At 34.8% G+C, this 17279-nt stretch overlaps 1 protein-coding gene across 14 annotated transcripts in view; it reads right to left on the reverse strand.

Moving 5' to 3' along the window:
- Positions 1-17279, reverse strand: part of CAMK2D (calcium/calmodulin dependent protein kinase II delta) — a 314208-nt gene that overhangs the window by 201631 nt on the left and 95298 nt on the right. For all 14 annotated transcript variants that reach the window (XM_024245828.3, XM_024245829.3, XM_054554383.2 and 11 more), the window contains exon 3: positions 15073-15132. In XM_024245828.3, coding sequence (XP_024101596.1) covers positions 15073-15132 — 60 coding nt within the window. The remainder of the gene's footprint in view (positions 1-15072; positions 15133-17279) is intronic.

The following is a 17279-nucleotide window of genomic DNA, read 5'->3' on the forward strand; positions in this document are numbered from 1 at the left end:
GGAGCCCAGAGGGGTTAGAGCAGAGCAACTGAGGAGGAGAGAAGCTAAGATCAGAAGAACAATAAGCTAAGAAGGGAGAGAGAGTGTTCATTGTGGAAGGCCTTACGTGCCATTGTGAGGCCCCCCCCTTGTCCTCTGAGTGCAGTGGGAAGCCACTAATTAGTGTCTGAGGAGAGGAGAGACATGGTCAGATTTGCAGTAGCCAGAGTAATCCTGTTAAAATTAAATCAGATATTGTCACTTCAGTATTTAAACATTAAAACCTTCCAAAATGAAAAACAAATAACTTCATCATAAACCTCCAACCTATTTATTATCTCAAAAAATAATGTTTTCTAGTTTATTGAAAAACCTCATGATAGCCTTACATAATTTTTTAAAAAATTTCACTGACAGGTGTTTTGCAATTGTTACACCGTAGTAACACATCACTGATTCAGATTAATTGGGGAGAAGACCCGTCAAAATTAGTTAAAAGACTAAATTATTCTATTTTATTTAAATAGGTTTCATTACCTTTTTGTGTGTGAAGGAATCAGGATTGCCAAGGTTGCCTAATAAAATCTGTTTTGATGAACAGATTTATAAGGATTGTAATTAGCATATGTCAGCATCAGACTATGCTACCTTGGCTCTGCTTACAGTACAATTTCTATGCTTCAATTTAATTAGATACCTATAAATTGTTTCAAAAGCAGTTTATTTTCTTTACTAGACTTGTCCTTTACTTAAGAAGATGCACTGCCTACTTTTTTTATGAAAAAGAAAATTGCATGGCCCCAGAAGTAAATCAAGTAATGCTGGCTATTTATCTTTTTGTTGTTATTGTAACTCTTACTTTAAATCACTGAGTTCCTCAATATTAGTACTATGGCATTTTGGAGCAGATAATTCATTATTGTGAAGGGCTCTTCTGTGCATTGTAGGATGCTTAGCAGCCTCCACCCAAGAGATGCCAGAATGGCACCCACAATTGTGACAGTCAAAAATGTTTCTACACATTGTCAAATGTCTCCAGAAGGAAGAGAGAGTAGAGGGGGAAAAATCATCCCAGGTTGAAAACTGTTACCTTAAATGAATGATCCTCTGTCTTTCTGTAGGGGAAAAATGGTTCCATCTCTTTTCTCTCATCCATATTATGAATATATTGTTAGAAAATGACCAGAAGATGTAATTTAATTTTGAATGGCAGATTTATATAAGAAATATCAAAAGAAAAGGTCACTGGAATAATCAACACATATGAGAATAACATTTGAAAACCATGTTTTATCAGAGTTCTCTTGGAGAGTTCCTAACAAATAAGCTTAAATGCACATTTGGCACTACAACTTTTAAATGAGAAATTATTTGGAAGAAGGAGATTGGCAGAAGGAAATAATGATCTTCAAAATAGTAACTCATTATAGCTTTAACAAAATTAAGCCTGTAGGTAAAATTTATAGTCTTCCTACTTTTCTAAGTGTATAAATTGATATAACCCTATTTAAAATCGGGGTAGTTGGATTATTATTGTAAAAAGAAGCCTATACTGCATTTTTGTACATCTCAAAATATTTTGTTCCCAAATATAATTTCCTTTTATTCATCTAGAATAAAAATTTAGCTGTTTTATATACTAAATGTTTTAAAATATATTCAGAATGAACGTAATCTAAGAAAATGGCTGTTGTTATTGCTCCTTAAAAGAAGTCAAATTTCTACAAATAAGCATTTTTCATCATTCTGTCTATGGCCCCCTTGGTAATATACTGCTGGGCATGTTCATACGCTCTTACTATCCCATACATGTAGACGACTCAAAACATACATTCATACTCTCTAGAGCTCTATGTGGTATCCCACATGCAAGTCAGATGGGATATATACAAATTAAAGTAGTTGAGCCAACAAAAGATACATGTTTGGGAAAGGCACGAGGGACCGGTAAGAAGTGAGCTTCACTTTAGTGGACAGAATGGGGGGAAAAAGCACCCTAGAAATAAGTGCTCAACCACAGTTAGGTGGTGATGGAGTTGCTACAGACGTTATGTTGCTTTTTCAGAAGATACTTTGAGCACCCAACTTGATTGCTCTTGACTCAGCAGCATTCAGTCTTAGTCTAAGAAAGATGATCACAGTCACAGACAAATATTTCCATCCTGAAGCGGATGCTCACATGGTAAGAAGCTTATATCTTCTGCCAAAAAGTGAAAGATCAGGGGTTTGGGTAGTGGCATTTGCGATTTCTAGTCTTCCTTTTTTGTCCATGGTCCCCCATAATGGATATGTTCCAATCCTTAAAAAATAATGTTTTCAAATCAGTGAAATTTCTAAGTTCTCCCAATGTTTTTTCCTCCTTTGTTGCCTATTGTCAGTTAAAGGGATCAACATCTCTCTAGTCAGGCAAACTAGAAACCTCAGAGAAACCTCCTAGCCCATCTGCCACAAGTTAATTGCTGCTCAAGATCTGATTCCACAGCAACATCTTTGGTAGCTCTGCCCTCCTTGCCATCCCTGATCCCATTGCTATGGTTGAGGAACTCATCATGCCTTACACCTACATTCACTCCAGAGACTTTCAGATGCTCTTCCAACACCAATTTTTCCTGACACCACATAATTATGCTTATTACTACTAAATCTGTCCTAAAAAACTGATATAATCATGAGTCAACTAAATAAATCTTAAATTTTTTATTTTCTCCAGATTAAAAATCAAATTCCTTCCCAGACTCTCCACTATTATTCTCAGTCAACTTTTATTTCTGACACACATACATGATACGCCAATCATTACAGGTTTTTAGTCATTCAAGTGAGATAAAGACTTTTAACTCTATTTTTTCTTTTGTGGGCCTGTCTTTCTCTAATGCTCTTCAGTCCAGTCTCTACAACTTTATGGCAAAATTCTGTTCACCATCCAATATATTTCAGTTAAGATTCTTAGCTTGTATGTTGGTGCTCCCATGGCACCTTATTAGTAGTTTCATTATAGTATATAATCACACTATATTTCAGTTGCATACATAATTATTTGTCCTTTAAAATTGTGAACTCTTTTTGGTCAAGAAATATGTCTCATTCATCTTTGTAGTCTACTGGTATTTTAGCTACAACAGAGTTAGCGCTATTCAACTCAATCAAGCTTAATCATTAGAAATAGAAGACAACTGGCCAGGCGTGGTGGCTCATGCCTGTAATCCCAGTACTTTGGGAGGCAGAGGTGGGCAGATCACCTGAGATCAGGAGTTTGAGACCAGCCTAGCCAACATGGCGAAACGCTGTCCCTAATAAAAATACAAAAATTAGCTGGGTGTGGTGGCACGTGCCTGTAATCCCAGCTACTCGGGAGGCTGAGGCAGGAGAATAGCTTGAATGAACCCAGGAGGCAGAGGTTGCAGTGAGCCAAGATCGTGCCACTGCACTCCAGCCAGAGTGACAGAGTGAGACTTCAACTCAAAAAAAGAAATAGAAGACAACTTCCAAAATTATGTATAGTTTTATTTTTCTTATCTTTCATTTTACCTTTCCCCAGATTAATATAATTTTCTTTAATTCCAATATCAAATGTGGACATAAAACTAATCTAATGATTGTTTAAGAAATTAGAGGGCTGGGTGTGGTGGCTCATGCCTGTAATCCCAGCACTTTGGGAGGCTGAGGCAGGTGCATCACCTGAGGTCAGGAGTTCGAGACCAGCCTGGCCAACATGGTGAAACCCCATCTCTACTAAAAATACAAAAATAGCCGGGCGTGATGGTGTGTGCCTGTAATCTCAGCTGCTCGGGACGCTGAGGCAGGAGAATAGCTTGAACCTGGGAGGCAGAGGTTGCAGTGAGCTGAGATCATGACACTGCACTCTAGCTTGGATGACAAGAGTGAAACTCCATCTCAAAAAAAAAAAAAAAAAAGAAATTAGAGAAAAATATAATGGGTGGAAAGAAATTAAATTAATGTTTATTATATTTTTCAAAAGATTTCAAAAAAAAATTTCCAGATCTAATCAAAATATAATGAGATGTTTTATCACTTCAATTTGAAAGTGAGCATTTTGCTCTAAATGAAAAATAGATAAGACAAAGCATAGCATGTTTTTTGACAAATAACCAACACAAATTCATGTGAATATGCAAAACTGCTTATGCCTACAGAAATAATAATTATGGATGTCTCAAGGAAAGTGTTTACAAAATATGAGATTCTGCACATGTATTAGTAAGTAATATCATTTTCCGAACAGAACAAGTGAAAGAAAAGACATCCTACACTTCAAAATAATGTGCTCACGAAACATACTGTTATCTTCTTTGGTGAACAACTTTGTATGCTACAAAAATTTTTCCTCTTATTCTATGCATTTGGTTAAAACACACAATAGCCAATCACTAAAAACTGAAAGTAATCTTTGGAGACTGAATTATAAAAACTACTGAACTTCAACAGTGTGAGCAAAATCTTCTGTCATTTCACAGGATATGTTATAAATTACTACTGAAGTGAAAAATGTAAAAGAATATGTTAAGAGAATTCAAGTCATATCACTGTTTACTTTCCTTCAACATAGACCACTAGCCTTCTAAACTAAATAATAAAATTAACAAGTTATTTCAAACAATAACCTGACACGATCATAAATCCATGGTGAGCTCATTAGAGCTAGATATGATTTTGTTAAACTGATGTACTATAAATCAAATTCAGAGAGCAAACACTTCTACCTATGGAGCATTTTTAAAGAAAACAAATTCCTGTGTTCAAATGTGTAAATAATAAGAATATGAAGCTACCTTTTCTACTGTGGCAAATTCCTACTAAAGTAAACTGCAGCTAGGATAAAAAAGCGACAAAAAGAAATGCTATAATTGAACTCTAAAGTACACTTTCAAAAGTTATCTCAAACCCCTAAATTGGTATTCCTCTGTATACTCTAAGTAAGTTATAAGCAATGATTGTTTTAAAAAAAATTGAGGGCTTATCTGATGTAAGAATTCATCATCACATGACTATCTGGTCCTGATTTCTTTTTCTACAATGTAAACCATAGTTTTAAAATGTTTTGTCATACATTGTACAAATTATATTAATTACTATTGTTTCCTTAGCCTTCATTGTTTTCTGACAATTATTTTATTCATTTTCATGATCAGTAAGAGAGAAAAGTAAAAGACTGTCTTGTACAGCGAGTAAATAATTAATTCAGGGCCAGATGTGACCACCTAAAAGATGTAAAAGATAAGCCAGATTTTTTACCAAGATACTAAAAATTGTCATTAAAATATAATTAGTTCTATAATACCTATATTTTCCATAAGCATTTGAATAATAATGTCATGCTAATATTTCCCTCTGGAACAAGGACTAATAATAAATACTAAAATTAGATAATTTAAGCAAGGATTTTTTAATCAATGTTTATACAATTTTAAAATTATTTTCTGCACTTATTAAAGAATAGTATGACTAATTCAGTTACACAGCAGCGATACAGTGCAGTATTGAAGAGCACAGATTGTCATGCCAGAATATGCAGGTTTGGATTCCAACTCCACCATTTACTAACTGCCTGATCTTGATTAAATTGTGTAACCTCTTTAGGCTTTAGATTCCTTGCCTGTAAAATGGAGACAAGAATGATATTTGTTTGTTATGAGAATTAAAATAACTAATGCATGGAAAACACTTAGACCAGAGCCTGATAACACAGTTAATAGTTTTATCATTAGTTCTAGTGGTGAAGTTCTTTGGAATTCCAATCTAATTTTTTTTTCTAATTCGGCCTACTTCATTCACATCTTAATACAAGCGCTTACCATAGGCAAGTTTATTATCAATGCTACTGGAATAAAAGGAAAAGAGGAATGATTTTTAAGTGAATAAAAGGTGTTATAACTTGCCCAACTATCTTCTGGGCTCCCTAGCGACATGAGTTATTCTTCCTCATGGTGAGAAAAGGGAGTGGAGGTGCGATTCTGCACAACTCAAGCCCCAACAAAACAAAGTACTCCTCATGTTTGGGATTATTTTTCTTTCAAATTTCAGTTTAGGGCCGACTTCTGAGCTGAAGAAATTACTATAAACTTCCAATCCCCTGTTAGGGGATTCTACCCTGAATGTAGTGGAGCTAGGGCAAGATGGAATCAAATAGGCTTAGCAGAATAAATCAGAACCATTTCAGTAAATACTATGCATTGATAGATCAAAGTGTAATCTATGTACTATAAGTAAGTCTAAAAATGAAACTATCCTTCATTTGTAACAGAAGGACTCTTTTTCTCCAGTTTCATGTATAAATCTACCTACTTCTAAATTAACTTAGTGAAGTGGCTTTTTCATTGATACATGGAAAAAAATATTTACAAAGAAACCAGTAACAAATGTACTCAGATTCAAATTCACCAATGGAAAAGATTTTGAAGTATTATCTTGAATATACAACTTTTATATCCAAATTTTGTCTTTTTAGTAAAATAAGCATTTACTTAAAAAGATGACAAATTTAACTTTCTACCAAGAATTATAAAGAATACATCACTGGCACCATATTGTATAAACAAAGAAAAAAAAAGCTAAAACAGATAATTAGAATTTTTTGAACATATTTATTTGAAGAGAAAAATATATCACTGTGCTGGTTCTCACATTTATTAAAAGAGAATAATCAATTTTGCAGGCTGTTATATATTCTAAGAAGTAGTTTGGCCTTCTCACCAAATAATCATAATAAAGAGCTGAGATGTAATCAAATAAGGTAAATATAAAATAATTTGCTTTTTGCTATTAAATAGTATTAAAATACTTTTTATCTGTTAGAAAGTCACTAGAGAAAGCAGTTAACAAGAAAAATTACTTACTCTTGTTTGATTACAAACTATTGTAATTTTTAGGCAGAACCATCAATAAGGGAGAGGTCACAGAAAAAAACTGCAAGTGTCGCTTTCTTAGACTGTTGCTCAATTTCTGATGCCATTGAAAAAGACTTTTAATTGTCATTCATAAAACTATGAACTTTGTTTTCTCAGTAGATCAATTAACATTTACTCTGCATTAACTGTATTCTTCTTTCCTATGTGATTTTGTTTCAAAGGGTTCAAAAACTGGAATATTGGTGCAATAAACACATAAGGCAATTACTCATTTATAAGTAAACACTGGGCATATTTAAGAGAAATATTTAGTAAGCTTAACCTGTACAATGTGATTGTATTGGTTCCTTACAGAACCTGAGGAACCTAGAAGACAACTGCATGCAGAGAAGGATAAAAAGGCAAAATTTATGGTTAAAATCATCTGTTAAAGACAAAAGAACAAACAAAAAATGACAGTTAATTTATTTCATAAAAATTTGAGGAATGGTATTTGAGCGAAAAATTTCTTGTGAAGACCAGGGAGATCTAAGATTGTGGTTAAAATATTACTTTTACAGGATGACATCATATCTCCAAGGTCAGCAAAAAGAAGAAACACTACGTGCTAAACGAAGTAATACACAGGTTGTGTGTTTTTCATCTCTTTTTAGATCTGGGTATGATCTTGGGCATATTACTTCACTACTTAAACCTTCAATTTGTAGAATCTAGGTTGGTCTTAGGTAATTCCTAAGAGCCCTTCCAGTTTTAAATTTTGGGAAAAGAAAATTATATAGATCCTAAATACCATTATTACTCATAGGAATGGGAAACATGCTTTTATAGAAAGTAAAGGCTCTTATATATTCTTTAATCTCCACCTGTCAGCACATGAAATTTTATGTACTGTTATACAGGTGAAACAATAAAACATCTTTAAGCAGAGCATCTTTCTTAAACACACTGGTTCTATACCAGGGCTAATATATATGGTAGGTAGCTGTAACTTATGCTCTCTAAAATGTAAAGGCTTTCTCTTCCTGTATTAGTATTGAAAGTTTTTTAGTTAATGTTTATCTTATGTGAGGGAAGGAATCGATTTGAACTAAAAACAACCTCAAAACTCTCCTCAAAAGGGAACAAAAACATTGCTTTTTCAATCTTGCTGCTTCAAGTTAGGTTCCCTAAACATCGCCATCTCTTTACAGAAGCAATCGACAATTTAGGTCTGGCAATATCAGTAAAGAACTGTTACTTTGGACAAATCATATACATTTGGAAAATTTTAGCTTTCCTAAATATTAAAACAAAAAAATTAGAGTTTATGCTAGATAATGTATAGGATCTGCTATTGCAATATTACAATTATCTGATTATGTGTAATACATATATTATATACTATATACAACATACATATCATATAGAATATATGATACTTGAAAGTTTCTGAAATATATTTCCCCATTGTTGAATATGCACATCTCAGAAAGATACTACTAAATGCTAAGAAATTAATTAATTATTTACTACTTGGTAAGCAGTACCCCATAATAATGTACTCAACTGTTTATTTAAATTAATCGTCTTACAAAATATATTAACTCCTCACCAAAGTAAGATGCATTACCTCATTCTCTCTATTGATTCTTGGAAGGAAATAAAAAAGGCAAATATTTTCTCTGCTTTACAAAGAGAGGAACTAGAACTTAGTGAGTGGATGGGATTGTATAGCAGATCACAGAGCAGGCCAGCATCAGAAGGAGAATAAACTGTGGCCCAATGAATCTATAGAGCTTTCCATTAACACTATGCCTCTTATTTTCTGTTGCACTTTGTAGTGTATGAGTGAGTGTGTTTATGCATTTTGGGGTAGTGGGTAGGAAAGCCAGTAGAGAGGAGGTAATCATTGAGCTATGACGTGTTCTAGAAAGGTTAATTCATTCACTGCACTAGGGGTTCCAGGGTATCACTAAAGACTAGATTCAAAAGGTTACATAGCTCTTCCATTTGCTCTGTAGCTGCTGAAGTTCATTAAGCCATATTATAATGGGAAACGCTTACCTTATAAAGATAGTGTTAATCTACAAATATAAATGTTGCTTCAAACTTTCAAAAAATTATCTTGCTCTTTCTAAAGTCTACACAAAATGTAAATAAAAGTCTTTAGGGAATGGGATAACCCGGCAACAGAATTCATCATCCCATGAACTGCAAAGTTGTCTCAAATATTGATCTTTTCCCAAATAAAGGCCCATACATGAATATCTTCTCACTTGGGACAATCAGATAAGTCAGATCAAAGTTCTCAATATTTTTTCTTTTCCTTTCCTGGCCCAGCTGTTTTTGGACTCTTATGGTTGAATTAAATGAATTTTTTTCCTGTTTTCCTATTTTCTCTTTACCATTGTTTGTTATCTGAGCTTCACCATAAGTTTCAATAAATTCCTCAAATCCAAGACCAGGAATAAAAACAGTATGAATATCAAATAATTTTGAGAATTTGGCTATCACCTCAAATATTTTATTTCAATACCTGAAAGGTATTTTTCTTTTACTTATTTGATACATATGTTGACATATAGCTCAGAATTTCTGGCTTACAACAAATTTGTTAATTCCTCAAAGAAAAATAAGCCCATTTTATTAAAATAAAAGGTAAACAGAATGATCAAACATTAACTAACCTAAGCACAAAGTAAGGTGTTCTCCTCAAATTGCTTCAACACCTTAATGTCAACTATAATCTTTCCAGTTTGAGGTTCAAACAAAAATGGCCTGGCTAGAGCACAGCAAAGATGGAGCTTCTTTAAAAACGGGCTGTACTCTACAATTTGTTGAGCCAAAAGATGCATGGTGCTTTCTTGGATCATGTGGACCACAACAAAGAGAGAACTAACCTGGAGCTGTTTAAACTCTTATCCAAGAAGATGTAGTTGAGGGGTACTAGGCTGATAAGACTAGATTCTGATATCCTGACTGAACACTATTATCACTGATTGTGCGCATGTAACTAGGAAACCATTTTACACACAGCAGACACAGCAAAGCAGATTATGATACACTTTTGCTTAAAATCCCACTATTGGTTTCCTATTGCATGTAGAATGAAACCCAAACTCCTAAATCTGGTTAACGAAACCCTACTTGGTTAAATATCTACCTACCCTGTTCAGTCACTCCCTTTCCCCCATGGCAGTCCATCTACTGGTTTCCCCACTTTTCCCCTAACAAGGAGGGCTCTCTGTGCCTGAAACTCTTTCCCTCTTTTTCATGATGGCTTCCACCTGTCATTTAGATATCAGTTTAAATGTGACCTCCATAGATACATCTCGCCTGACAAAACGCTCTAAAGCAGTGACCGAGACTCTCTCCCTAACCAAACATCAGGCAGGTTCCTCTTTTCAACTAGATCTCATCCTTGGACAATGTCCCTAACCTTCCTAAGCCGGCCTAAATGAAGAATCCTATGAAGTTATTTCACACCTTTGATATCTCATCAAGGTCTTCATCCTCTACCCTTAATGTCTAAGTCCTTCGCCTGCCTTTAGCAAGAATCTTGTTAGTCCAGTTCAGCAACTCCCTATCCTTGATGTCTCCTCTTAAAAATCTTCCATCCACTGGCCCCCTCACTCTGCTCCTTGACTATAAATCCCCAGCTGTCATTGCTGTGTTTGGAATGAAGTTCAGTTCTTTCCTCGATTGCAATAGTACAAAATAAAATCTGTATCAGCTTTAACTGGTGTCTGGCTCTGTTTGTTTCTGATAGTAGCCACACGGTCCCCTGGTATCAAATTACCCTATTTTAATTCTCTGCATAGAACAAATCCTTATGACATTATTATGGTGTTTTGTTTATACACTAGGATGCAAAGCTTTGGGAAAAGAGGGGCATTGTCTCTCTCAATCGCTGTTTCATCACCAGCGCATATAGCCTAGAACAAACCTTGGCAATGGCTACACACTCAAGAAATTTTGTTGGGTGAGACCATTTTCATGATATATCTAAAGGGGTATGAAAACGCACACAAGAGAATGCTGAAAATTAGCACGTATATATATATGATTTATTATAAAAAGGCAAAAATGAATAAATCAAATGTTAAAAGTTGAGCCCTCAGGCTTCTTCTTTATACAATGTTGTATTTTCCAAATTTTCCACTAACAGTATTACTTTTAAAGTCAGAAAAACATAAAAAGTAACACATGAAAAAAAGTAGTTTAATGAATCACCATTTTTAGTTGGTTTAAAATGTGTTTCTTTGGAAGAAACCTTTTACTTGCTGCAAGTTTTCAAGATTATTGATTCTGTGCCAAGAGAAAGACACATTCAAATATAAAAATGAAACAAGCACATTTTCACAGGGGAAAAAATGGTCAAAAATAGTTATTTCCTTCCTTAAAGTTCTAAAGCCTAGCTGATTTTAAAACCAAGGAAACAATAAAAGAGAGAAAAGGGAGAAGAGGATAAGAGTCTGATATTACTTAGATATCACATTACCTATGTCAGGGAAATCAAGAGCAAATGCTGTTTTCCCTGTGTAATCTGATTCAGTCATGATTGAGTACTAGTGATTCATGTGGTGCTGTTAACTAGTGCGATGATCGACAGGAACTGCAGTACTCTCCTCACAACCCTGGGTCAACTACTCTCCAATGCATTTGCAGATGTCCACTTATGGCATCTGTCTTTAAAACACTCCTCCTCTGTTGGCTGTTGCTTACTATTTTATGACAGTCACTGTTGTTATTGATGTTTTAAAATCGTTCTTTACATGAATAAACACAACACTGTCAGATTACATGTTATGGAGATTCATCAATTAAGGTAAGATAAAATGAAAAGGAATTCATCCCCTATTTCTCTCATTAGATAAAAGGCTTTGGTGGAATCTACTGACCTTAGGGCCCTTATGCAGGCTATTGGTTCCCTCTGCCTACAATGTTTTTCGTTTCTTTGCTTGTTTTTCCCCCAGAGAGCCAAATGACTTCCTTCCTCCCATCTTTTAGGTCTGCATTCAAATGTATTTCACCTTCTCTATGAAATGGTCCTGACCAACTATTTAAAATTGGGATACCCCAACACCCAGTATTTCCCTCTCTGCTTCCTATTTTTCCTCAACAGTTATCACCATCTAATATCCAATGCTTTGTTTACTGCCTGTCTCCCCCAAAACTGCAAGCTCCATGAGGGCAGGGATATTGGTCTGTTTTGTTCCTACCATACACCTAGAAATGTAACTTGTTGAGTGAGTGAATGATACAGGTGAATTTGCCAGTGTTATAATTTTTGAGATTATGTCTCATAAATTTAATCCATCTATGACTTATACCCTGAGATAAAGGATCACTTGAAATCTCTCTTGTGGTTAGAAATGGGTCCTAGGGTTCAAGGACCTTGAATTGTGACAGTTCCTTTTATACTCCTGAAATCTTAAAAGGTTAAAGAAAACCTCCAGTGAGGTAACCAAGGAATTATGACATTTGGCTGTTATGGATCCCCGAAAAAAGATGTACACTGTGTCAGAAGGTGTTGACAATGCTATCTAGGACACAAAAGTTTAGAACTTTCCCCAGCATACTTTCTCTTTTTATAAGTTTAGTCTGTATGTAGTGTCAAAATGAAAAGAGTTCTTGTTTTAGCTTGGCAGTTTTTCGAATGTTTGACTTCAGTATCCTCGAGGAAATGGAGGAAACTAGTTTCATTATCCACAAAAATTGAGTCTCATAGGAGGACCTGATACAAACCAAACCAAACCAAAACAAACAACAACTTTTTGCACAGGAATTGCAAGTTCACTAAACAAAGATTTGATTTTATCTTAAACCTGAGCAAGAGAAGTAATCTTTGAACTATAGTGGTTCATTGCGTAATTTCTCCTTAGCCAATGTTATGGGCAAATGATGTCCTCCCCAAATTCCTATGTTGATATACTAACCCTGATACTTCAGAATGGGACTGTATTATTTGCATATAGAGTGTCTAAAGGGGTAATTAGGTGAGAATGAGGTTATCAGTGTGGGCCCTAATCCAATATGACTGGTGTCCTTACAAGAAGAAATGAGGACGCAGACATCATACAGAGGGAAGACCATGTGAAGACACAGTGAGACGACAGCCACCTGCTTGCTTAGGAAGGAGGTCTCAGAAGAAACCAAACCTGACAACACCTTCATCTTAGATTTCTGGCTTCCAGAGCTATGAGAAAATAAATTTCTGTTGCTTAAGCCACCCAGTCTGTGGTACTCTGTTACTGGCAGTCTTAGCAACCCAATACAGCCAAACAAGAAATGCCATAAATTTTTGTCAGAGTAAAATGCTTCTAAAGAGGTAGATTTATATGTCAGAGTTGTTTTGTTCTCTCCTCAAACCAGAAGGTTCCTTTTAATCAGCTGGCAGTATGTTTTGTTCCTACTATACACCTAGAAATGTAACCTGTTGAGTGAGTGAATGATATAGGTGAATTTGCCAGTGTTACAATTTTTTTTACCCATAGTATCCATTCATTTAAGACCCTAAGATGCACCCACTAAGTGCAGGATACTAAAAACATCAAAGCAGGAATAGAAATTGAATGCTCCTACACATAAAATTAAAACACCTGTAAACTTTTCAGTGAAAGATTTTGCAAATTCTACATCACTGTTACCCCTTTTCTCACTGCTTCTAGATCAGAAATACTTAGGTTAACAATAAAATTGAGGGAGCTGGGACAGTAACATTTTTCCAAAATAATCAAACCTATTATTACAGAATCCAGTTTACACATATTTCTGAATTTACTTTTTCTTTCCTGTGTTTTTCTTCTTTGTTTCTCATATTCATCACATTTAAAAAATTTTGAAAACAGTTATGCTATTTTATAATTCATGAGGGATAAATATTCTAAAGTACTTTTACTATTTCTAGAATCAAATCAATAACTATAAGGTAAACTTTTTTGTTTTTGGAGACAAGGTCTCATTTTGTCACCCAGGCTGTCTGAAGTGCACGGCTCACTGCAGCCTCAACCTCCTGGGTTCAAGCAATCCTCCCACCTTAGCCTCTCTAGTACCTGGGACCATACATGCACACTACCACATCCAGCTAATTTTTTTAATAGTTTGTAGAGATATGGTCTTGCCATATTGCTCAGGCTGGTCTCAAACTCCTAGGTTCAAGCGATCCTTCTGCCTCAGCCCTCCAAAGTGCTGGGATTATAGGCGTAAGCCACCGCACCTGGCCTAAAGTAAACTTTTTACAGGATACATGGAATGTAATTTAGCTGACTAAAGTGATGACATAAATCCTGTCTTTCCATACTTCAGCAGCAGTAGCTGAACAATTCCTTTTTTTTTTTTTTTTTTTGAGACTGAGTCTCGCTCTCTCATCCCAGGCTTGAGTGCAGTGGCGCGATCTCGGCTCACTGCAAGCTACACCTCCCGGGTTCAAGCCATTCTCTGGCCTCAGCCTCCCAAGTAGCTGGGACTACAGGCGCCCGCCACCACGTCCAGATAATTTTTTTGTATTTTTAGTAGAGACGGGGTTTCACCGTGTTAGCCAGGATGGTCTCCATCTCCTGACCTTGTGATCCACCCACCTTGGCCTCCCAAAGTGCTGGGATTACAGGCGTGAGCCACCACGCCCGGCCTGTAGCCCAACAATTCTTAAAGACACATAAAAGCACTATTCAAATGAGATCTTATATTATTTTTTAAAGTGTTTATACATAATCACAACCTTTTGAAAAAATATATATATAACTTTTCAAAAAATTGTTATACTTGTTTCATTTTTACCTTCACAACTATTTTCCCAATTAGGTAAAGGATTACTGTTTTCATTTTATATGACTCTACAGAAAGGACATTGAACTCATTAACATAGCAGACTCCAAATTATGTGGTTAAAATAAAGCTAATATAACCAGGGATTACCTAAATTTATTTATTTATTCTTTAAATTACACTCAGGTTTTCCACTGGTTGGTACACAGTCAACTTTCAGCACAACAGGAAACATACACTATTAAATTAGTATCTTTGTTTCCACAAACTTAATTTTTCACATTTTTACTTCAAAGATTGCACCAAAAAACAAACAACAAACACAGAAAAACTTCGAGGAATCAAATATCAAGACTGAAAGTTAGGAACCTATTTTTTAAAAGTTATAAATATTCTAGATTATAAAATTAGCATTTTTATTGTGGTACATAACATAAAAATTTTAAATTAACATTTTAAAAACATAAAAATACGTTCTCACCAATATTAGGGTGCTTCAAAAGACGGCAAATTCTAGCTTCTCTTTCTAGTTTCTGATGATCTGTTAAAAAAAAAAACAGAATAAGGCAAAAATAAAGCAAAAAATAATAAAACACAATAAACAGCATAACAAAATGACATAAGGCCTTTGCATTTACTTATCCTTTGATTTCATTTTGAAACAATGATAATTCAAATTTAGAATTAAGTGAATAGCACATAGTTCAACAATCTAATTTTATTTTTCACTGACTTGATGCTTGACAGAGTGCAGTATAGAACAGTGCTAAATTTAGACTTCAGGAAAATAGTGGAAATTGCACAAAACAATACTATTCTTTCTCATCTTTACATATTATATATGTAATATATAATTACATATTACAAGTATATATTATTGTAATAAGTTAAATAACCCAGTATAGACATACCAATTTAGAGCAGAGGATGCATATATGGAAATTGAATTGCCAATGGAATAAGCGCTGAATCAGGTAATTATATTTTATCTCTAATGGAGAATGTTCTCTGTTCAGTCATATGTTCTGTTAACCATTCTCCTTACAATTGTTGGCTCAACTTCCTAGGTATATGATGCTCTTCCTAATATCAAAGATTTCCAAAAATCCCTAATTGCTTGCTCATCTTTACCTTTCTATGTTTCCCTAACCATTTCTTTGAAGAAACATGAACCACTATAAACTTGTGTTTGAAGAATTATCTTAATATTCTTCTTTGATTTTTTGGTGGAGGTACCTATAAACATAAATATAACCAAAATGACTCATCAAAACACAAAATAAATCATAGAGAGAGACAAAAACATGGTAGAAACACATGTTGCTGATAAGGGTAGCAGTGTATAGTGGTCATTAGTTGAAAACTTATACACAAAATATCTGATTTAAATCTTATAACCACCATCTTATATTGGCAATATTATCTCTATTTTAAAATACAAACGCCAGTAGTTTAACACCACTGCCTCGATTAATGCAAAGCCTCCAGCAATTTCATCCACTATTTCTTTTGCATTTATGATGCAACACATGTCAACACATATAAAAATGTCAACACTTCTTTAAATAAAAGGAAAATAATGTTTTAGTTTTAGTTTGGAAATAGTTTTGACCTTGAAGATCCCCTAAGAGAGTTTCTGGCACTCCCTGGGTCTGCAGACGCACTCTGAAAACCACTGGAGTGTGCTATAATGAACTGTTGTATATAATGTATATAATGTAGATTTTTTTGGCCATTTAGAAAAATATTTTAAACACGTATAGTGCTATTAATAGCTCAAGGTGTCAAAAAACAGTGTCTTAATAAATCAGCCTAGCATTAGATAGGCTCTAACAGTGTATCTCCATTATATCTGGATTCCCAAATACAAAGATAGATACTCTCTGGACCTGCCGTTATCTAAAATTATACCTACTTCAAATAAATGTAAATTCTTGAAACTCCCTATCTTTTTAACAAGTACTTATTCTTAAGACAAGCTACTTCCAACTTATTTAGAAGTATGCAAGCAAACACAAAAAGTAAAGGTAGATTTTGAAAATGCCTCTAACAGCAATACCATAAATATTGCAAAGTGTTATACCTAAAGTATATGAAAGAGGCTGGGCACAGTAGCTCACCCCTGTAATCCCTGCACTTTGGTAGGCTGAGGCGGGTGGATTGCTTGAGGCCAGGAGTTCAAGACAAGCCTGGCCAACATGGGGAAATCTCATCTCTACCAAAAAAAATACAAAAATTAGCCGGGTGTGGTGGTGGACGCCTGTAATCCCAGCTACTCAGGAGGCTGAGGCAGGAGAATCACTTGAACCCGGGAGATGGATGTTGCAGTGAGCTGAGAACGTGCCACTGCACTCCAGCCTGGGTGACAGCGGGAGGCTCCATCTAAAAATAATAATAATAATAAAGTACATGAAAGACATAAACAGAGATTCGAATTTTGTTATGGAGACAGGGATATAAAAATATATGTGCTGAACTATGTGATTTTTTAATATATATAAATCGCCTGAAAAATATATAATTACATTAAAATAAAGAACAAAAGGGAAGCAAAAGACCTTTACAGACAGTAAGTTCTACAGAGTTTTTGCTATAGAGATAAACATAATTATAAAAAAAATTATCGTTATGGGCTGAACTGTTGTTTCCCCGTAAAATTCATATGAAGCCATCCTAATCTCCACATCC

Source organism: Pongo abelii, chromosome 3 (assembly GCF_028885655.2).
Source record: "Pongo abelii isolate AG06213 chromosome 3, NHGRI_mPonAbe1-v2.0_pri, whole genome shotgun sequence".
In the NCBI taxonomy this organism is placed as follows: domain Eukaryota; kingdom Metazoa; phylum Chordata; class Mammalia; order Primates; family Hominidae; genus Pongo; species Pongo abelii.